Source organism: Oenanthe melanoleuca, chromosome 11 (assembly GCF_029582105.1).
Source record: "Oenanthe melanoleuca isolate GR-GAL-2019-014 chromosome 11, OMel1.0, whole genome shotgun sequence".
NCBI lineage: Eukaryota > Metazoa > Chordata > Aves > Passeriformes > Muscicapidae > Oenanthe > Oenanthe melanoleuca.
In genome coordinates this window covers 4,649,621-4,665,850 of record NC_079345.1, presented here as the reverse complement: position 1 = coordinate 4,665,850, position 16,230 = coordinate 4,649,621, and the positions used below count along the sequence as shown (strand labels likewise).

General features: G+C 36.7%; 2 protein-coding genes across 5 annotated transcripts in view; both read right to left on the bottom strand.

Moving 5' to 3' along the window:
• The window catches only part of LOC130258028 (uncharacterized), a 32,878-nt gene extending 31,625 nt beyond the window's left edge, over positions 1–1,253 (bottom strand). Inside the window, exon 1 of the mRNA XM_056501045.1 lies at positions 1,233–1,253. Within this exon, the coding sequence (XP_056357020.1) occupies positions 1,233–1,253 (21 nt within the window). The remainder of the gene's footprint in view (positions 1–1,232) is intronic.
• A 173-nt stretch (positions 1,254–1,426) lies between these two features.
• On the bottom strand, positions 1,427–16,163 carry CMC2 (C-X9-C motif containing 2). 4 transcript variants are annotated; one of them, XM_056500496.1, is made up of 5 exons: positions 16,086–16,138; positions 15,524–15,795; positions 9,751–9,887; positions 5,602–5,673; positions 1,427–3,687 (listed from the first exon to the last, which is right to left on the bottom strand). In XM_056500496.1, the coding sequence occupies exons 3-5, from the start codon at positions 9,829–9,831 to the stop codon at positions 3,613–3,615; spliced, it is 228 nt and encodes a 75-aa protein (XP_056356471.1). In that variant the 5' UTR covers positions 9,832–9,887; positions 15,524–15,795; positions 16,086–16,138; the 3' UTR covers positions 1,427–3,612. The 4 variants fall into 4 exon arrangements, with proteins under 4 accessions (XP_056356471.1, XP_056356472.1, XP_056356473.1 ...); XM_056500497.1 differs by lacking the exon at positions 15,524–15,795 and having other exon boundaries at positions 16,086–16,163; XM_056500498.1 differs by lacking the exon at positions 15,524–15,795 and having other exon boundaries at positions 15,841–16,112.
• Between the last annotated feature and the right edge of the window lie 67 nt (positions 16,164–16,230).

Sequence of the window (16,230 nt, the reverse complement as noted above, 5' to 3'; positions counted from 1 at the left end):
GAAATGTATCTTGTTTTATGTAAGGGTCTACATTAAAATACCGATTAAAGTCTCATTGGTTAAAGCAATAGCTCTACATGAAAGTTCCCAGCCTTTAAAATGTCACCAAATAGTTCAATAAAATAATTTTGAAGCATGATGGTCCACAAGAACCATTTTCAGGCAAAATATATATATTTTCTTCCTATTGATATATATTTTTGGTACACAACAATTTAAGTAGGTTTGGGAAACCTGATGTGAATTTACTATTCACTTTCAAGTTTTTCTTAGTAGACCTTCATGTACTGCAAGGCAGGTTCTGTTGATGAGCAGCATGGTTATCACTGAGCCTGTAAAATAAACAATCTAATGGGACCACTAAGATTTGCTGATACTCCATTCTAGTCCATGTTAATAAAACTCAATGTGTAATATAAGTTGCAGCACTAAAATCCATTATGTTGTCCAGGTAGAGAATCTCCTTTGCTTAAGCACTTACGCTAATAATTAATTTTTAACTCAACTATCAGAATCTGGTATCCAGTTGTTCAAATCCTTTTAGGTATTCCACAGACATGTGTTTTCACTAATATCAGAAAAAAATCTGTATTAGATGTCATGATTTTTTTTTAAAAGCATGGGCAGTGCCAAATTCAGGAATGCTTGACTGTTGAATACACTTTATACATGAGGTGTGGAGCTTCAGCAAAGTGTGTAACACACTGGAAACATTCAGGACTAGTCCTCACCCAAATTGTACAGTCAGCTCAACTAAATCAAGACTTTGCTTCAAGCTCCAGAAACTACATATTAACTTTATCAGCAACAAAGGACGTAATTCCTTGAGGATGTTACCAACTAAAGTTTACAGGGAAAGATGAACAGTACATTCATAATATATTAACACTCAGCACTGCAGCTTAACAGGAGCACTGGATTCAAGTATTGTTGTATAAAGAAATTAATACCAGAGCAAAAATTCACCCTGCTGCTCTTACATTATGCTGTTGCTATTCAGCAGAATATTTTTCCCTCTAATAAAAATTAAATTTTTTTTAAAAATTAAAATAAGGAAAACAATGTCATTTAGTTTCCCAGCAAGAGGAAGTATGCTATGAGTAGTGTTACCAAGTCTAGTTTCTAGTAAAACTGGAGGGATTTTGCTGGACAGTTATAATTCCCTTTGCTCCGTCCTCCTCCAGTCCATGTATCCTAGACTTTTATGGCACTTCAATATGGGAAATCTTCACCATTATGGCCAGAGCTGCCATTTGCCCTTTTCTGTTTCCCCCTTCTTCACTTTCCCACATAAAACACCCCTGAGTTTCTCACATGCAGTTCAACACAAATTACATCAAATTTCTTTTCTCTCTCAAATACACTCTTTCAGAAAGAACAATGGGCAAAATGCTTCTATAGACAAATGATATTGCAATAAAGTGTCTTCAAAGTCTATAGAGATAAGGTTTATTTCACACAAGCTCACTTTAGGAATCAAGAAAAAAACCCCACATTTACTATTTCACCCTTAACCCTTTCTCTGTCAGATAAATCATAAGTACTATTACATCAGTGTTTTTCAGCTTCAAGATCAAATTAGCAACATGAACTCTCTGTCAAAAAAAAGGAACAAAACCCACAGAAATCAACGGGCACTCTCATATCACACTACTAGTGGGCAATTAGCAAAGGGAAACAGAAGGAAGACCATGACCAGACTTTTACTAGGTAAACAAAGCTGATCTGTAGAAAGGATTTATAAATAAAATGTAGTTGAAAGTATCAATAGGAATTGTGTATGTCTTTTGGTCTTTCATTTACTAAGCACATTGATCTTTGCAAACATGATTCTGACTAATGAGCTGTGTTAAGTGGCTCTTAGTTTCTTATTTTGTTGCTGTGTGAAAGATTGGGACTCACAGAAGCTGATTAAAGAAACAAAAGCTTCAGTGCTTCTGCACTCAGATATCAGCTTCTCAACCTAATTCGGGAACAAGTCTCAATTTATTTATTTACTTAAAGACTACAAATCCTATTTAAGAGCTTGCCTGAAGTAGGTTGTGTCATCTCAAGTGGAAGAAGTATCATGGATGCAGAATTCCCAGATAGGGAAGTTCACTACAAGGTACTCTTTGAAAATACTCTGGAAAGTACCAATAAAGGCTGCACCATTCCAACCATGTAAGCATCATTTACTTGTTCTAAGAAACAAACAGTGTCAAGATGCAGAAACAATTGCTTCAGCTTTCCTTGGAGCTTTCACTGAAAACATTTGTGGTTTAATTTTACCAATTTAATTGGGTCCATCCAGGTATTGAAAAATAACTGAAATTATTTGATCTAATTCACCCTTCAAAACAGCTCACAAAATACCATTTTCTTCCAAAAACAGGGGCATATACCAATTTCAAGATTGAGTATCAACAATGGTTCTTACAACAAACCATGTAATTCATTGTAGAATAGGCACCCTTTTTCCAAAAGGTTTCTAGATATTTTGTATATTTGGCTCAATAAAATTTATTTTTTAAAAAAGTCTTTTGCTGCTAGGCACAACAGAGGCATTATTTAAAAGTAATGTGAATCCAGCAGACACGCAGAGAAGCAGCTCCATCACTGGACAAACCAGTGTATGTTTTGATATCAAATCTTATGAATTCTGAGGCTTGTTCTGGGCTTTCAGCAGTTTGATGGCAAATAAACACCTTTTATAGGCTAACAAGGCAACTTAGTAACACACGTTAACTTGCCTGAGAAAGTTACACTTTCCTTCCACTTCAGTGTCAGCTTTGCTTCAACCTCAACAGTCATAACTTAGCTTTACCTTTGTAACTGAGAAAATGGAAGAACTTTAGCTTGCAATTTTTACAGCACTCCTCTTCAAAAATCACTCAGCATACATTGATTGTACTCAACAAAAATCAAGAGGAAGCTTTGTAAATCCCTGGAAATGTTCCATTCTGAATTTCTAAAGCCACTTGCTTTGGGTATGATGAACAAATTGTCTTACAACAGTCTACACTGTACAAATGGTTGGCAGGGAGGATTTGTAATCTTCTCAGCTGAAGACAGTAGCTTCATCCTTTTAGCTCCAATAAAAATACTAGAACTCCAATTATTCCTTGATAGGCAATTTCCAACTTCAAGCCATATCTGTTTAAAATTTCTTTACACTAATCCATTTAAGTAGTGCTATCACAACACTACAAAGAATGATGGAAAAAATAATTTAGTGTTTTGCAGTGAAAAACAAACAAAAAAATACCCTAAAAAACCCAAGATATGAAAGAGAAACTGCTAAACATGAGGAAGTAAATGCAACTCAGTACAAAGTGTGGAACACAGCTGCCCTGAACACATAGTATCTCACACAATTCCTCACTGCTTAATCATAAAACTGCCAGAACAAAGACTTGCCACAGTAGTTTTCTTTTAGAGGTCAAAATTTAAGTTAGGTTGTGAGCAATGTATTGCATTAATTTTTGCACACTGTTTGCCTTGTTGGGAATGAATATGTATTCGATGCATTCGTTTTGTCACCATTTCACAAACCACAGGCTGGACAGTGGTGACGAAACACTGCCAAGTGAATGTCCCTGTGGAGCTGCAGCTGTCCAGCCTCAGCACAGCTCACTTCTCTGAGGCTTTGTGAGCATTTATTATCCTCTGTCGTTTCTCCCGGTTTCTGCGCCTGTTTTCTTCATACTGGAAGACACATAAGGAAATCAATAGATCAGCTGTTATCATTAAACTTATCATGTCAAATTTAAAACTGTAGAGAGCATTTTTTACCCAGGAATAGAAACAATATATTTGACTGATGCATTAGAAATACAGCCCTTGTTAATATCTAGACATAGGTTCATTTTTACTTTGAAATTAACACTTTTACTTTGAAATTAATATTTATTTATAAAGTTTGAGGTTTCTAAGTTTTTCTTTAGCTTATTAAGCTAAGGGGTATTAGAACATTTCAATAAAGAATATTCAGTTAATCTTAAGGAAGAAGTTAATTATACAGTGATCTAACATAAGACAGCTACACTTCACACATGAACTAGGAAAAAAAGTTGCACTGGTGCTATTCTAGAGCACAGGTCAGGCTCTTCTCCTTTTACAAGATACTGATTAATGTGCATCTGCCTTCTGAAACATGAATTTGTCATCACAGGCTTGGTCTATTTTTGATCTTGGTCATTAACTACACACATAAATAAAGCAGGATACCAAGATGAAAGGAACAAAGGCAAATTTGAGGGTAAGGCATGTGGGGATTTTTAATGGTTTAAACAAGAACCACAACAGAGGCAGGACCCCAGTGTAAAATGGAATCAAGAAAGCCTTCAGAGTTAAGATACACGTATAAAGTCACCATGCTTTCAAGTATGCCCCTGCACCGGCAGAAGAATGAAGAGCCTTTCTTTCATTGCAAACAAAAAGGAAACATTTTCATGGCTCAAATAAATGAAAAATTAAAAATCAATCATTTGATATGTATTTAATGAGAAGAAAATCATTCTTGTCCTTAGGTTACAGCATATATTTGTTCAATATTTTAATAATTGGTATGAAGAATAAAACCCAAGTAAGCCACAAATATTCAATTCTCCATATAATGTAATAAACTACTAAAGAAATTGATTTTGAAAAGGATTTGCAGTTTTTCATCCATTATACTGATTGGTCTATAACTGAAATAATGATCCAAAACATTACTTAACATTTACAGAATGCTTAACTTTTTCCCTTGCCAATATTTAATTTTTCAATAACCCATCCATGTTTTTATGTAGAATGAGAACAATGGATATTTAAAAGCTGCATCTGTACTTACTCAATATTTATGGACAACCTTTCAGGGGCTTCCTAGTAATGGCATATCAATATAAGCACATTTTAAGAAGGCAGACAAATATAATCATCAAGAACTCCTTTAATGTAAAGGCTTCAATGGAAGACAATATAAGAATAATGAGATTATGTGGAAAGAAACTTTTTAGTATGGTGAAATTTATGTAAAAATTGGAAACTATAGTTTCAAGTTAAAAGGTATGTGAAATGTTCATTTATACGTTGTGTCATGTAGGCACAACCACCATAAATATAAAGAACACTCCTCTGAAAATTGCCTGTTAAACAGTTAATCCACTTAAACCGTAGTCTTCCTTCCTTCATATCTGCAGATATTTTCATTTAGGGCCTACCTCAGCAACTCATTAAGTAGTTTCAGTCAGTGTAACTGACTTCAGCTTTAAGTGTTACTTATGTAGAGGTGACCATTACTGCTTTATATTAAATTCTGTGCAAATGCCACTACCAAAAAAAAAATTAAGAAAAAAGTCAGAAGCAATCTGTGAAGTGTCAGTTCCTGTCTGCAATATTTGTTTCATTAAAATTTGCTTGCCTATTTTTGTATATAAAAAAAAATACACCATACCATTTGCTAATGCCAGATTTTACTTGACAAAGTTATTTTTAAAAGTTTAGATTTGGTCTCAAGTGCCCACAGCAGGATGTGCTTACATTTATTGATTCTTACTATTTAGTAAAAAGCAACTCTAGGACTCTCCCATTTTTTATTAAGCCTTTAACTCACAGTATTTATAATTTATTGCTTACCTCTTTTTTTAAGCACTTCCTCATCTCACGGTCAATATCATTGCAATGGCCAAAAAACTTCAAAACATTGTGCTGATGAGTTAAGAAGAAAAAAAAATTACAATTCAAAGGTTTCTTCCTCTAAAGCTCTAAATTTATTTAAATTCATTTGCATTTTTCAATATATCCTGGTCTTTTCCTTTCCCTTTCTTGTGAAAAGTGGTGTTTTGTAACATTTTTCCCCAAGCAGGCAAAGGTTCAAGCTACTCCTGAAGCCCACTTGAGCCACCCCTGCCTTGCTGAAAATTGAAGGTACTCACCAGACTAAAGGAGGACACCTAAGCTGAAGCTATTGTTTAAATGCAGAACATACATTTTATTGATCTAGAAGTTAGTCTCACAACTCTCACTCACACTAGGTTAAATAACGTACAAAAACTAAATATTCTGAACTCCAGGTTGTGATAGAGGCAATGTCCTCCCTGCATTAGTTTTCATTATTTCTTTGTGACCTAGAGAGGCAAAGGATTCACTGCTCCATTATCCCAGCTGCACAAAGAATGTGGTGTTGGTCCAGAAGATGCAGCACTAGGCTTAATTGACTGGAACATTAGAGGCAGTATAAAAAGTATCTCTGGATCTTGAAGTTAATAAATAAGATGCATTTACCATCTTTACAGTACAGCTCAGTTGCAGGCCTTACTCACATTTAAGTGGTCCATAGTTTCTAAAAAATTGCAGGCCTTGTCCTCATGAGGGCTCTCCATAGCTAACATGGTGGTATTCACCATAAAAATCTGTCCTCTTAGCCAGGATTTCTTAAAGCAATTCCATAATACTGGGCATTAAACCACTCTCAGAATGCACAGTTGTAGAAGGAGTGCTCTTTCAGGGGGATGCTTGTGTCATGCCACAGAATCTCATAGCAGAACCTGGCAGCAGAGCATCCAAGTGGTTTAGAAGACCTGAAGGAGGGGGCTTTTAGCAGATATTTGCAGCTACACAATGAATGGAGACAACTCAGCCTATCTTGCAGCTAATGAATTGAAATAGAAAACACCACGAAGAACAAAACAGATGCAAATAAAGTATATTTCATATTTCAGAGGGAAACCTTTATGCATTTCCACAGCTGACCAGCAGCTGGGTGGATTTGTACAAGTAATACTTGGACACTATTAAGGATTCAAATTAACAAGAACTCATCCAAGAGAACACAACTGAAGTAGGAGTGGGTTAATAAAGTTTATGACAAACACTTCACTATAGCAGTGCTATAATTAGCCTGTTTATAGCTCTGTGATTTATAAAAGGGCATCAGATGACTCTGAAGCAGTTGCACAGAGTAAGTGGTCACTTTACTGCACACCAATCTTGCTTTTACAACATTTTCATTCCAGGTGATACAGATTTGGTTTTGTATTCTACTTGCATACCTGCACGTTCAATTTCAAGGTGAACACTCAAGCTAACTCCACTCTGAGTAGTGCATACAGTGGGTTTAATCTATGTTTATTTAGCCAGAATCCTAAAATGTCAACTTCTTGGCTGAGATTATAACAGAAACAAAGAATCAGCTTCTCAAAAATAGCTACTACACCTATTACAGTGACACAACTGCGAGACAGTACACATTTCTTTGAGCTGCTACCTATAAAAATGTGTCTATTTATAGGACATACTTGGCACCAGAGTGGAGTTATCAAAAAAAAAAAAGTGACATCAAATAGGAATCCCATTAACCTGTCCTCACTGGATACAAAACTTGATATCTAGGACAGGTTCTAGATTAGTGATAAAGTAAATCAAATTGACTGTTGTGAAAATGGACACCCAATTAAAAAATAATGCTTTTCATCCCTCAGAAATGGTGATTAAATTGTAGATGAAAGTTCTTAGAACTGTATATGAGGGTTTTTAGGCATTATAAGAAAACAGCAAGTAGTCACAAATAACTCATTAAGATCACTGACTTCAGATTTCAGTGAGTTCAATTTAAAAAGAATATTTCAGTACATTCCCCTTGAATTTCAAATGAAAAAGTATTGCTCCTTTTCAACAGAGTGTGAAAAAGTCATCCTCATCCTCTCAGTTCTGAGACTGCCAACACAAGCATCCTCTCCCAGCTTAGCACAAGACTGACAAAAGTAATTCCTCTTCATGTAGAGATCAACTTCAAATAAAACCAAGAGAACATAATTCTGTGCATGACTATTATTGCTGCTTCCAGTCACTTCATAAGTCAGATTGACAATAGACTCCTTTGGATCACTTGCTGCCAAGGAGTTCAAGAGTGCACCTTTTAGTGCCAGTTCTCAAGGAAGTCTAATTCACACAAGTCCATGATACTCCTATCTTGACATTGATTAAAAAAAAAAAAAATCAAACCATAAACAAAAAGCCAGCCAACCATTCATTACTTGCAATTAGTAAATCAATACTGCTGCATTCCTACTCAAAGCACAGAAACCCTCCTATGTATGCAGGACAAATCTGAATGTATTTTCTTTCCTGATTGGATTTGTTTTCACAATTATGAAAAAATAATTACAACACTTTCACTTTATATTGCTTACATGCTGCCTATTCTTCTAACTGATGGTCATTTGGCAATCCTTTTGACACAACAGTAGTTAATGTACATGTAGTCTTCTCACTTAACTCTAGCTACTGAATATTTACCTACCTTACAACATTAAAGTTGTTGTTAAAAAATCAAGTAAAAAATGAAAGGAAGGAAGTTTCTACAATCACTCAAACTACCTAAAGCATTTTTATGCAAATTAAAATTTCTGACCTTGGAAGGAAAGTATAACTCCTACATTAATTCAGCTTTTAAAGCTTGGAGATGCTCTGTACAGGAGCAGTGGAATGGGATGTACCACCATGAGATGGTATCAAAAGACTGCAGTGTGTTTATGTTTCAAGATACTGCACTCCAAGTGCCAACAAAAACAAATTACATGTTGCTGAAGAAAACCAGCACAATATACTTCCTGCAAATGAACTTTAATATTAGAACTCTGTTCCTTTCATTGCTGTAATTTAGAAATCATAACGTGTGGTGCTGAAAATGTTTTTTAATATGTTACTTTAGCTAAAAAAAAATCTTGCAAAAATCTTGTTACCCCCTCTTTCAGATAAAATGTCTTCTCTCACATTTTGGGAATTATCAGCCTTGTTCCTCATCCTGTAACAGCTTTCAAAACAAAAAATTTACAATTCTGTTCAAAACAATAACATTTGTACTGTCTTAGAATCTAACTATATTAGAAAAAAGAATCAACATCACAACTGACCATGGAGGCGTATCTACACATTGTAGATTGCTTGTAGTGGTGTAAATCAGAGTTTTCACATTCATAGTGAATATTTAAATATATTTTTATATCAGTATAAACTATGAAATTTAACTTTTTATGCAGTAATACAGCAAAATTATCTCTGCAGAACATGTATTTAGAATTTACTGGGAAAATAACAACATTTCAATGATGCAGAAAGCTTTCAATGCAGGGCCCAAATCTTCTACATATAGAGATGCAGAAGATGTAGACAAAGCAAATTTTTAAAAAGGCTTTTCAACAAGTGAAATGATGATTTAATAATCTTGAAGCAATGAAGAGCCTGGGGAAGCCTGAAGACAATTTAGCATTTCCATCCTTGAGTAGGTGCCTATTGAGAAGATGGAAGTCAAGCAGTAATTCTCAACTAGCTCTCCAAGCACTGAACATCAGGCATGTGGCTGTTAGGATCCCCATCAGCACATCTGCTTATAACCACACTGAAGCATCTGCCCCAGGGACAGCTGGAATATGAAAATGCCATGAGCATACAAAACAAGGGCATTTGAAGCTGGTTTTATTATTGTTTTTTAAGGGGTACACAGCACACTGAGAGGTGCAGAAGTTATTTTAGTCCTTAAAATAGGTCCTTAAATGTTAAGCTGTAGCACAGAAAATTTTAAGGTATGTTGTATTTCCTAAATAAATCACTGGAATGATTTTACAGTCATCAGACAGCTTTTCAGTGAAAACACACTAGCTATATTTCATGGCTGCTCTGCCTAGAGGAGGGTTTTCTCTCCATGATCATATAACATCATCACTAATTTATCTGACACTCATTTCCCCAACCCACCCACTTTTTTCTCTGCTCAACACTTCTTACCTCCTTGTGACACTGCTTGAGCAGACTGATAATTAGGTTACACTCTTCAGTGTGCAGATGAGGAGACAGGTCTGGATGCATCTTTAGTTAGGGATGATTTTAGTAGCACAAGGACAAGAATCTGAGAAAATTTCCACCTGCCAACATTAAAATAGTGTCACTAGCAAGTCTGATTTAACATGTAAGATATTATCAGTGTTATTTTAACAATATTGGAGATCAAAATGCAGTTTAATGTGTATTAGTTATATTACACAGTTACAGTCATTAAACCCAGAATATGCCTGATCTTCTACACAACCCAAATGTTACCAGTCAACTAGGAGTTTATGATCTTGGCTATCACAGACATAAGCATGCAGCTGAGATTTTAATTTTAATGCTCTAGCAGCATTAATCTTTCTTGAACTCCAGATTATCTTTTCAGCTTCCTACTTCAATTTTCTGCTTCCTTGCCTTAAAAAGTTAAGTGTATGTGATTTTCTTTCTACCTTTTACAAAGATTACAACAGGAGGCACAGTGCTATTCCATTACAGCACTCTCAGAACTGACATCTTTTTTAGCTATCTACACACTTTTAAAAATATCCTAAACCAGACATTGGTGATGCTTTAAAAACTGGTACTTAATCACTTTATCAAAACATAATGATATATTTTAAATCACTAAGAATTGAAATATCCCTTCTTGCCTCTTGCTCTTTCACTGTACTTCTTTGAAAAGCAACATGAATCCCCCACTCCATCAGATAGTGGAACGAAGCACTTAGGTTTCCCTCATGTTTTCTCTCTGGTAAACTAAAGGGGAACACCCTTTCCTGCAAGATTCTGTGGGGAGGGAGCGAGTTCTTTAGCTGAAATGGGACTTTCTGAAAGCATCATATGACAGTGGCTGAAGAAAGATGACATCTTTGCTTGGGAAGATCACCAGAAAGAGGAGGAGAAAAGTCCAGCTCATACCAGGACAAATGGGCTCATCCTGGTAAAATTTTATTTTTATAGCCCATATTGCCACTGAATTAGAGAGATGCCTGTTTGTTTACTTAGTATTTTGTCATTTCCCCTTCTCCCAAATAGATCACCCTTCCAGTTGCAATACATCACGCAAACACCACTACAATTTGTACTAAGTAGCCATCACTGTCTTAACATTCCTACTAGACAGACTGGACAAGTACAAGAAGCCAATGGTCAGATTTTACAATTGCAAAATCCCAAAATTCAGCTGCAGTTATAGCAGTTACAATCTCCACAGCTATTCCTAAAATGCTCAAGGAATATATTCAGCTTAAAGAGCCACATATACTCACATATCCAGTACTTCTCACCATGTGTTCAGCTTAACAAGAGTTAGATTCCCACAAGCAAACTTAATTTTAAAAATCCAAACATTTAAAAGTCACTTGAGAACCATGAGAATATGTTCTACATGGTGTTGTAGTGATTTCTTCCAAAAACCTTCCCCCATACTATCTGGAAGTCTAATATTACACTACACTTACTCTTAGCACAGAAGTTGTTGGAAAATGTACAATTTGCTTAAGCATTCTTTTCAACAAATTAACAAATGAACCTTTAGAAAAATGACAGCAGGAGCACAACTGTAACAGCAAAGTGATTAAGAACCCTGCTGTGTTATTGCCACCAGCTTTTGATTGCATGCCACACAAAGTCAATATGTTTTAAATTTATCAGTAGAGCTTTTTTGAGTTAGCATTCCCTTGAGAGGGTGACCTGCTCAATGGCTGTGTGTTACTTTAACATGTGTGAACCCAGATGATTATTAAAGCTCTTCATCATTCAGCCTTTGCCTGCACTTCCTAAAACTGTCATCTGAGCTGGCAGTCTCAGCAGAAAGAGCAGTGTCCTAATGAAACAGGGAATGCACATCAGCACAGGCCAGGATGTCAAAGGGAGCGTTTCAAGGAAAGATTCGTTATTTCTAAAATAAGAATAGTAATCACTGCCATTGTTTACAAAAGAATTCTCAGACCATGGATGAAAGTCACCAATGGCACAAACAGAGGTGGTGGTGCACTCCATTAGTTAAAAGCTTTCTAACAACTCCAAGGGATTTTCCAATGGCACCTCTTTAGAATAGATGACACAAATAAAAGTTTTTAACTGTCACACCAGTTCGAAGATCACTACTCCTGAAATTTTCAAATAGCATTCAATATTACAATGTTTCAAGTTCTAGCACTCAGTTCCTGAAGGATGTGATGGACAAAGTAACAAAACACCTTTTTGTGCTTCCCTGGAGGCTTTAAGCACTTTTGAAGTTAGGACAGAGCGATTTTCTCAGTGCTCAATATTAAACTGATGTTTAGAAATGTCAGATTATACAGTGGTCTATAAACAAGCAGGGAAGGTTGAAATCTTTTTGCTGGAGGGGAATGACTCTGACAAACAAAAAAGTTTCAAGCGAAAAATTGTGAGTGACGAAAGGACATTGGTTTCATTAGTTTCTTTTTAATAACATTCTAATGAAAAATAAGAATTGCAAGTTGCCATCTTACCAGAATCTAAGTCCAAATGGACAGAAATTTGTATAGGTGGTAGCTCATAGGGAATTGATATGTAAAAGAATACGGGGAAAACAAAACAAAACATGAAAAAAATCACAGGAAAAAATCGTGAATAAGCAATATAAATTGCTCTGAGGAAACTACTGACAGAAATGTGGGGCAAAGAAAGCCAAGATAAACACACAATTTCTGTACAAGAAATACTGGAAGTGAAGTAAAAGAACAATATTTAGAAAATACAGGAATTGCTTTAGAATTGGAAAATGCTAAGCAAATGTTAATATCTGAAGTGAGTATTTGGAGAGAAGAAATTATCTCTTTATATAATGGCACTGATATATTTCACTGGTTTGCACAGAAATTTTCTGCCCTTTAATGTGTTTGATATGAGACTCAGCGCAATTTTTTTCTTTCCTGATAAAAATTACATTACATAGGTATCTCAATGATTTGTTTAAAATACAAATTTCTATATACTAATAGTCTCCGAACATAGAAGAAGTGGATAAAGATAATTAATCTTTTAACTTCCTAAACCAGTTTCTAGATCTATGCTATTCTTCTGGGAAAAAAAAATAATTAAGAAATTGTCTCATTCCAGTATCATATCTTGTCTGGTTTCTCCTTAAATAGGGAAAATATAGGAGTTTCTAACTGTATGGTTTCCAACATAAACCAGATTTTTTTCTAAACAATCAAAAGCCTAAAGCTGGAAATTTTCTGATAATGATCCTAAACTTCCAATACTAATATTTCTGCTTAGAAAAATAATGAGGTAATTCCTTGTGTAAGCAATCTTGGGACATTAAGCACCTCAAACTTTCCAACAGCAATCAACATATAAATTATCAAGATGTGATACTCATCCCTAATCTGAAAATTGACCTGTACAGGTGTTCAATGCATTAAATATTTCATATTAACTGCAAAAGGAGCCTACATGTATTACAGAATTCAAATAAAACTGCAGACACCCAGGAAATAGGCTGAAACCAAAGGCTGACCCAAAAGAGCATGGAAGAACACTGTGAGCATTTCATGTTTGACACAAAAACTTAGGATAAAATTATCATTTCTGTCTGTGTGCCAATTTCTCCTCCTGACTTCCTCAAACTTCCTGTGTGGAGAAACAAAGGGTTCAGTGCAATTTAACTTCTTCCCAAAATCAGCTATGAGGTCAGCATGTCAGGAGTCCAGGGAAGTTTCTTTCTTTTTCAGAATCTCCCATAAATATGAACTAACCAGCTCCCTGATGCAGACGGAAAACTGAATTAGGATCCTTTAGTTTTGCAGATTAGCCCAGTGCTTAATTTTTCCACGCTTGAAGGACACCAATGAAGGGAAGGTTTAGATCTAGGTAATTGTTTCCATAAGATGCTTTTTCCATATTTAATTAAAACATATTAGAAGGCTACTTTTTAAATCGAGTTTTACTGTTTTTTCTATTTGAAAAGAACACAATCATATTTTTTCAACTTTCTAAAGTCAATGGTAAAGAAACCCCCAAACCACATGAATTCACATACTGTTCAGAAAAATGACTTCTTAAAGCAAAATGCAAATCCTTGTTAAGCAACCCTGTTGATGAAAAATTATACCTGAGCACGTACATTGCTAATGATGAAGCTCTTTACCAAGAGCACAGACCTGTGCTTTGCACAGCGCCACAAAACACAAACGTGCTGCAAACACTCAAATGACGCCCACAAGGCGGCAGCAGGACCGTGCAAACCACAGCAGGGATTCACAGCAGGGACAGGAACAAACCCGCAATTCCTCTGAAGTCACTCTACTCTCCACCTTTAACATTTCTTTTTGCAGCTAATGGCACTGTCTAACTTGAGTAATACAAAATATTTGGAGTTTCACATTCTCAGTTACATGGCATTGTTCTGCTTGGTGTTTGGAAAAAAATATTTACAATCTTAACTTTTTGTTTACTCAAATTCTGTTTTCTCTAAGATTGTACAAAATTTTAGTATAAAATATTCATCTCCACACCTAACAGGCTGGTGTCTGCCTCAAGGTATCATCCATGCCACTTCAGCAGAACTCCTGCATTCCTAGTGTTCTTTACTACACAAAGAATTTTGATAATAACTTTGAATACTCCGTGATCAGTGAAATGAGAAATCACAATTGATGCACACCATTTCAAAACCCAAAGGAACTCAAAACTCAGGACTTTGTTTCTACCTTTCAGAAATATCATTAATATCTTCCAGACCAGGATATTGAAGGGTCACTCTATGCTGCTGTTCATAAGGCTATGATTAGGTACATTGAGAATGACCCCAAAATTTCCAGCATCTCCAATCAACCAAGCTTAGCTAAATCATACAAAATTTACTCTTGAACTTCGGTCTCTAAAACTGTGCACTGGATTTCCAACATTACTTATTAGAATGGGGGAAATTAATTTAGAAATATATCTATAAAGACTTGAAAGGAAATGGAAAAATGATCCATTATGTCTACTTCGAGATCTTTTTAATTATGTAGAATGTACTTACTTTCCCTGAACCTAAAGAATAATATTTTTTAATGCTGATAAATAAGATTATTATTTTCTTTTTACAAGATCGCTTTCTGCCAACAATTCAACCTCCCTCACAGCAGCAGAATGAGCTCACCTGCTTTTAGTACCTGACGAAACTACATCATACCTGATTTCATACTTAGCAAAACAAATTAAGAAGGTGTTAATCCTAAGGAATAGAGCAGATGGAACACCAACTTAAATACTAATTTCTACAATTTTATTTAAGGTTGAAATAGGGGATTAAGTAAAGCACTACAAGATATTTTCACTTCCTGAATTATTTAAGGTTATTATTTATTTAATTATTTAAGTAACATCAGCAGAGTTTTAGCAGGATTAGTGGGATATTTTTATTATAACATACAGCCAGCACCACTGCACAGGACAACACTGTATAACAGATTACTAAAGCTGTCTCTTCCTATTCCTATTATACCTTTTCAAAATATACAGTTAAGAATTACAAGATCCAGACACTATAAAACTAAAGCACTGCCTAGTGAAAAGTGTCCATGCCTATGGCAGGGGGTTGGAACAAGAGGATCTTTGAGATCCGTTCCAACCCAACTCATTTTACAATTACATAAGGACAAGGTGCTGTCCTGCTTTGCCAAGCTGCCCTTGTGCTTCAACTGCATCCACCAGACCAGGCTTCATTCCATCTCATCTCCGTTTCATTAATTTCCCAAAGAACTCTACGAACCTATCAGAATCTTGCGATAGGTTCGCAAGCTCTTCCCCTCCAGAGAAAAAGGGAGCAAGAGGATACATTTCCTTGTTGGAAGACGGGCTCTGACCCCTCTAGCAGCCCGATCTCGTGACGAGTAGCACTCGGCGGAAAGCAAACATGGTTTAGTAACACGGTTCCGCCATGGGGTGCGAGGGACTGGGGCAGCTGCTGTCACAAGGTTAAGGCAGGGGGGTCCCACGGAACCAGGCCGCGCTGACCGCAGCTCCTCACTGCTCCCGGGAGGCCTTAAAGAAGCGACGGGACACACACAGACAGGAAAAGCAGCTTACGGCAGCCACAACGGAGAGACCCGTGATCCCACTCAGACCTGCCCTTCCAAAGCCCCCCGGGAGCTCCGGAGGACGTTGCGCAGAGTCGCAGAAGGTGGAGCCGAGCTCGGCTCGCTACTCGCCCCCACCCCCCCCGCAAGTCAGGCGGTTGGAAGGGAAGGCGGCAGGAAGAGGGGAGAGTTTCCCTCTTTTCCCTGAATTTTGCCCTTTCCTGCTGGCTCTGCCCGAAGCCGCCCCTCACTCACCCCGGTGCGGGGCGGGCGCAGTGACTCGGCCGGCCCCGGCCGGAAGTCGCCTCAGAGCGAAGTGCGCGCACGGCTCCGGAGCCGGAGCGGGGCGGGGCTGCAGGAAGGGAGCGCTGTGATTGGATGGGTGAGGCTGGGCGCGGGC

Excerpts from the sequence above, each read along its gene's own strand:
- CMC2 (XM_056500497.1), bottom strand. The coding sequence starts at position 9,831 with ATGCATCCAGACCTGTCTCCTCATCTGCACACTGAAGAGTGTAACCTA. Across the intron at positions 5,674-9,750 it reads TCAAGCAGTGTCACAAGGAG|CACAATGTTTTGAAGTTTTT; the intron begins GTAAGAAGTGTT and ends TTAACTCATCAG. Across the intron at positions 3,688-5,601 it reads GGAAGTGCTTAAAAAAAGAG|TATGAAGAAAACAGGCGCAG; the intron begins GTAAGCAATAAA and ends TGTGTCTTCCAG.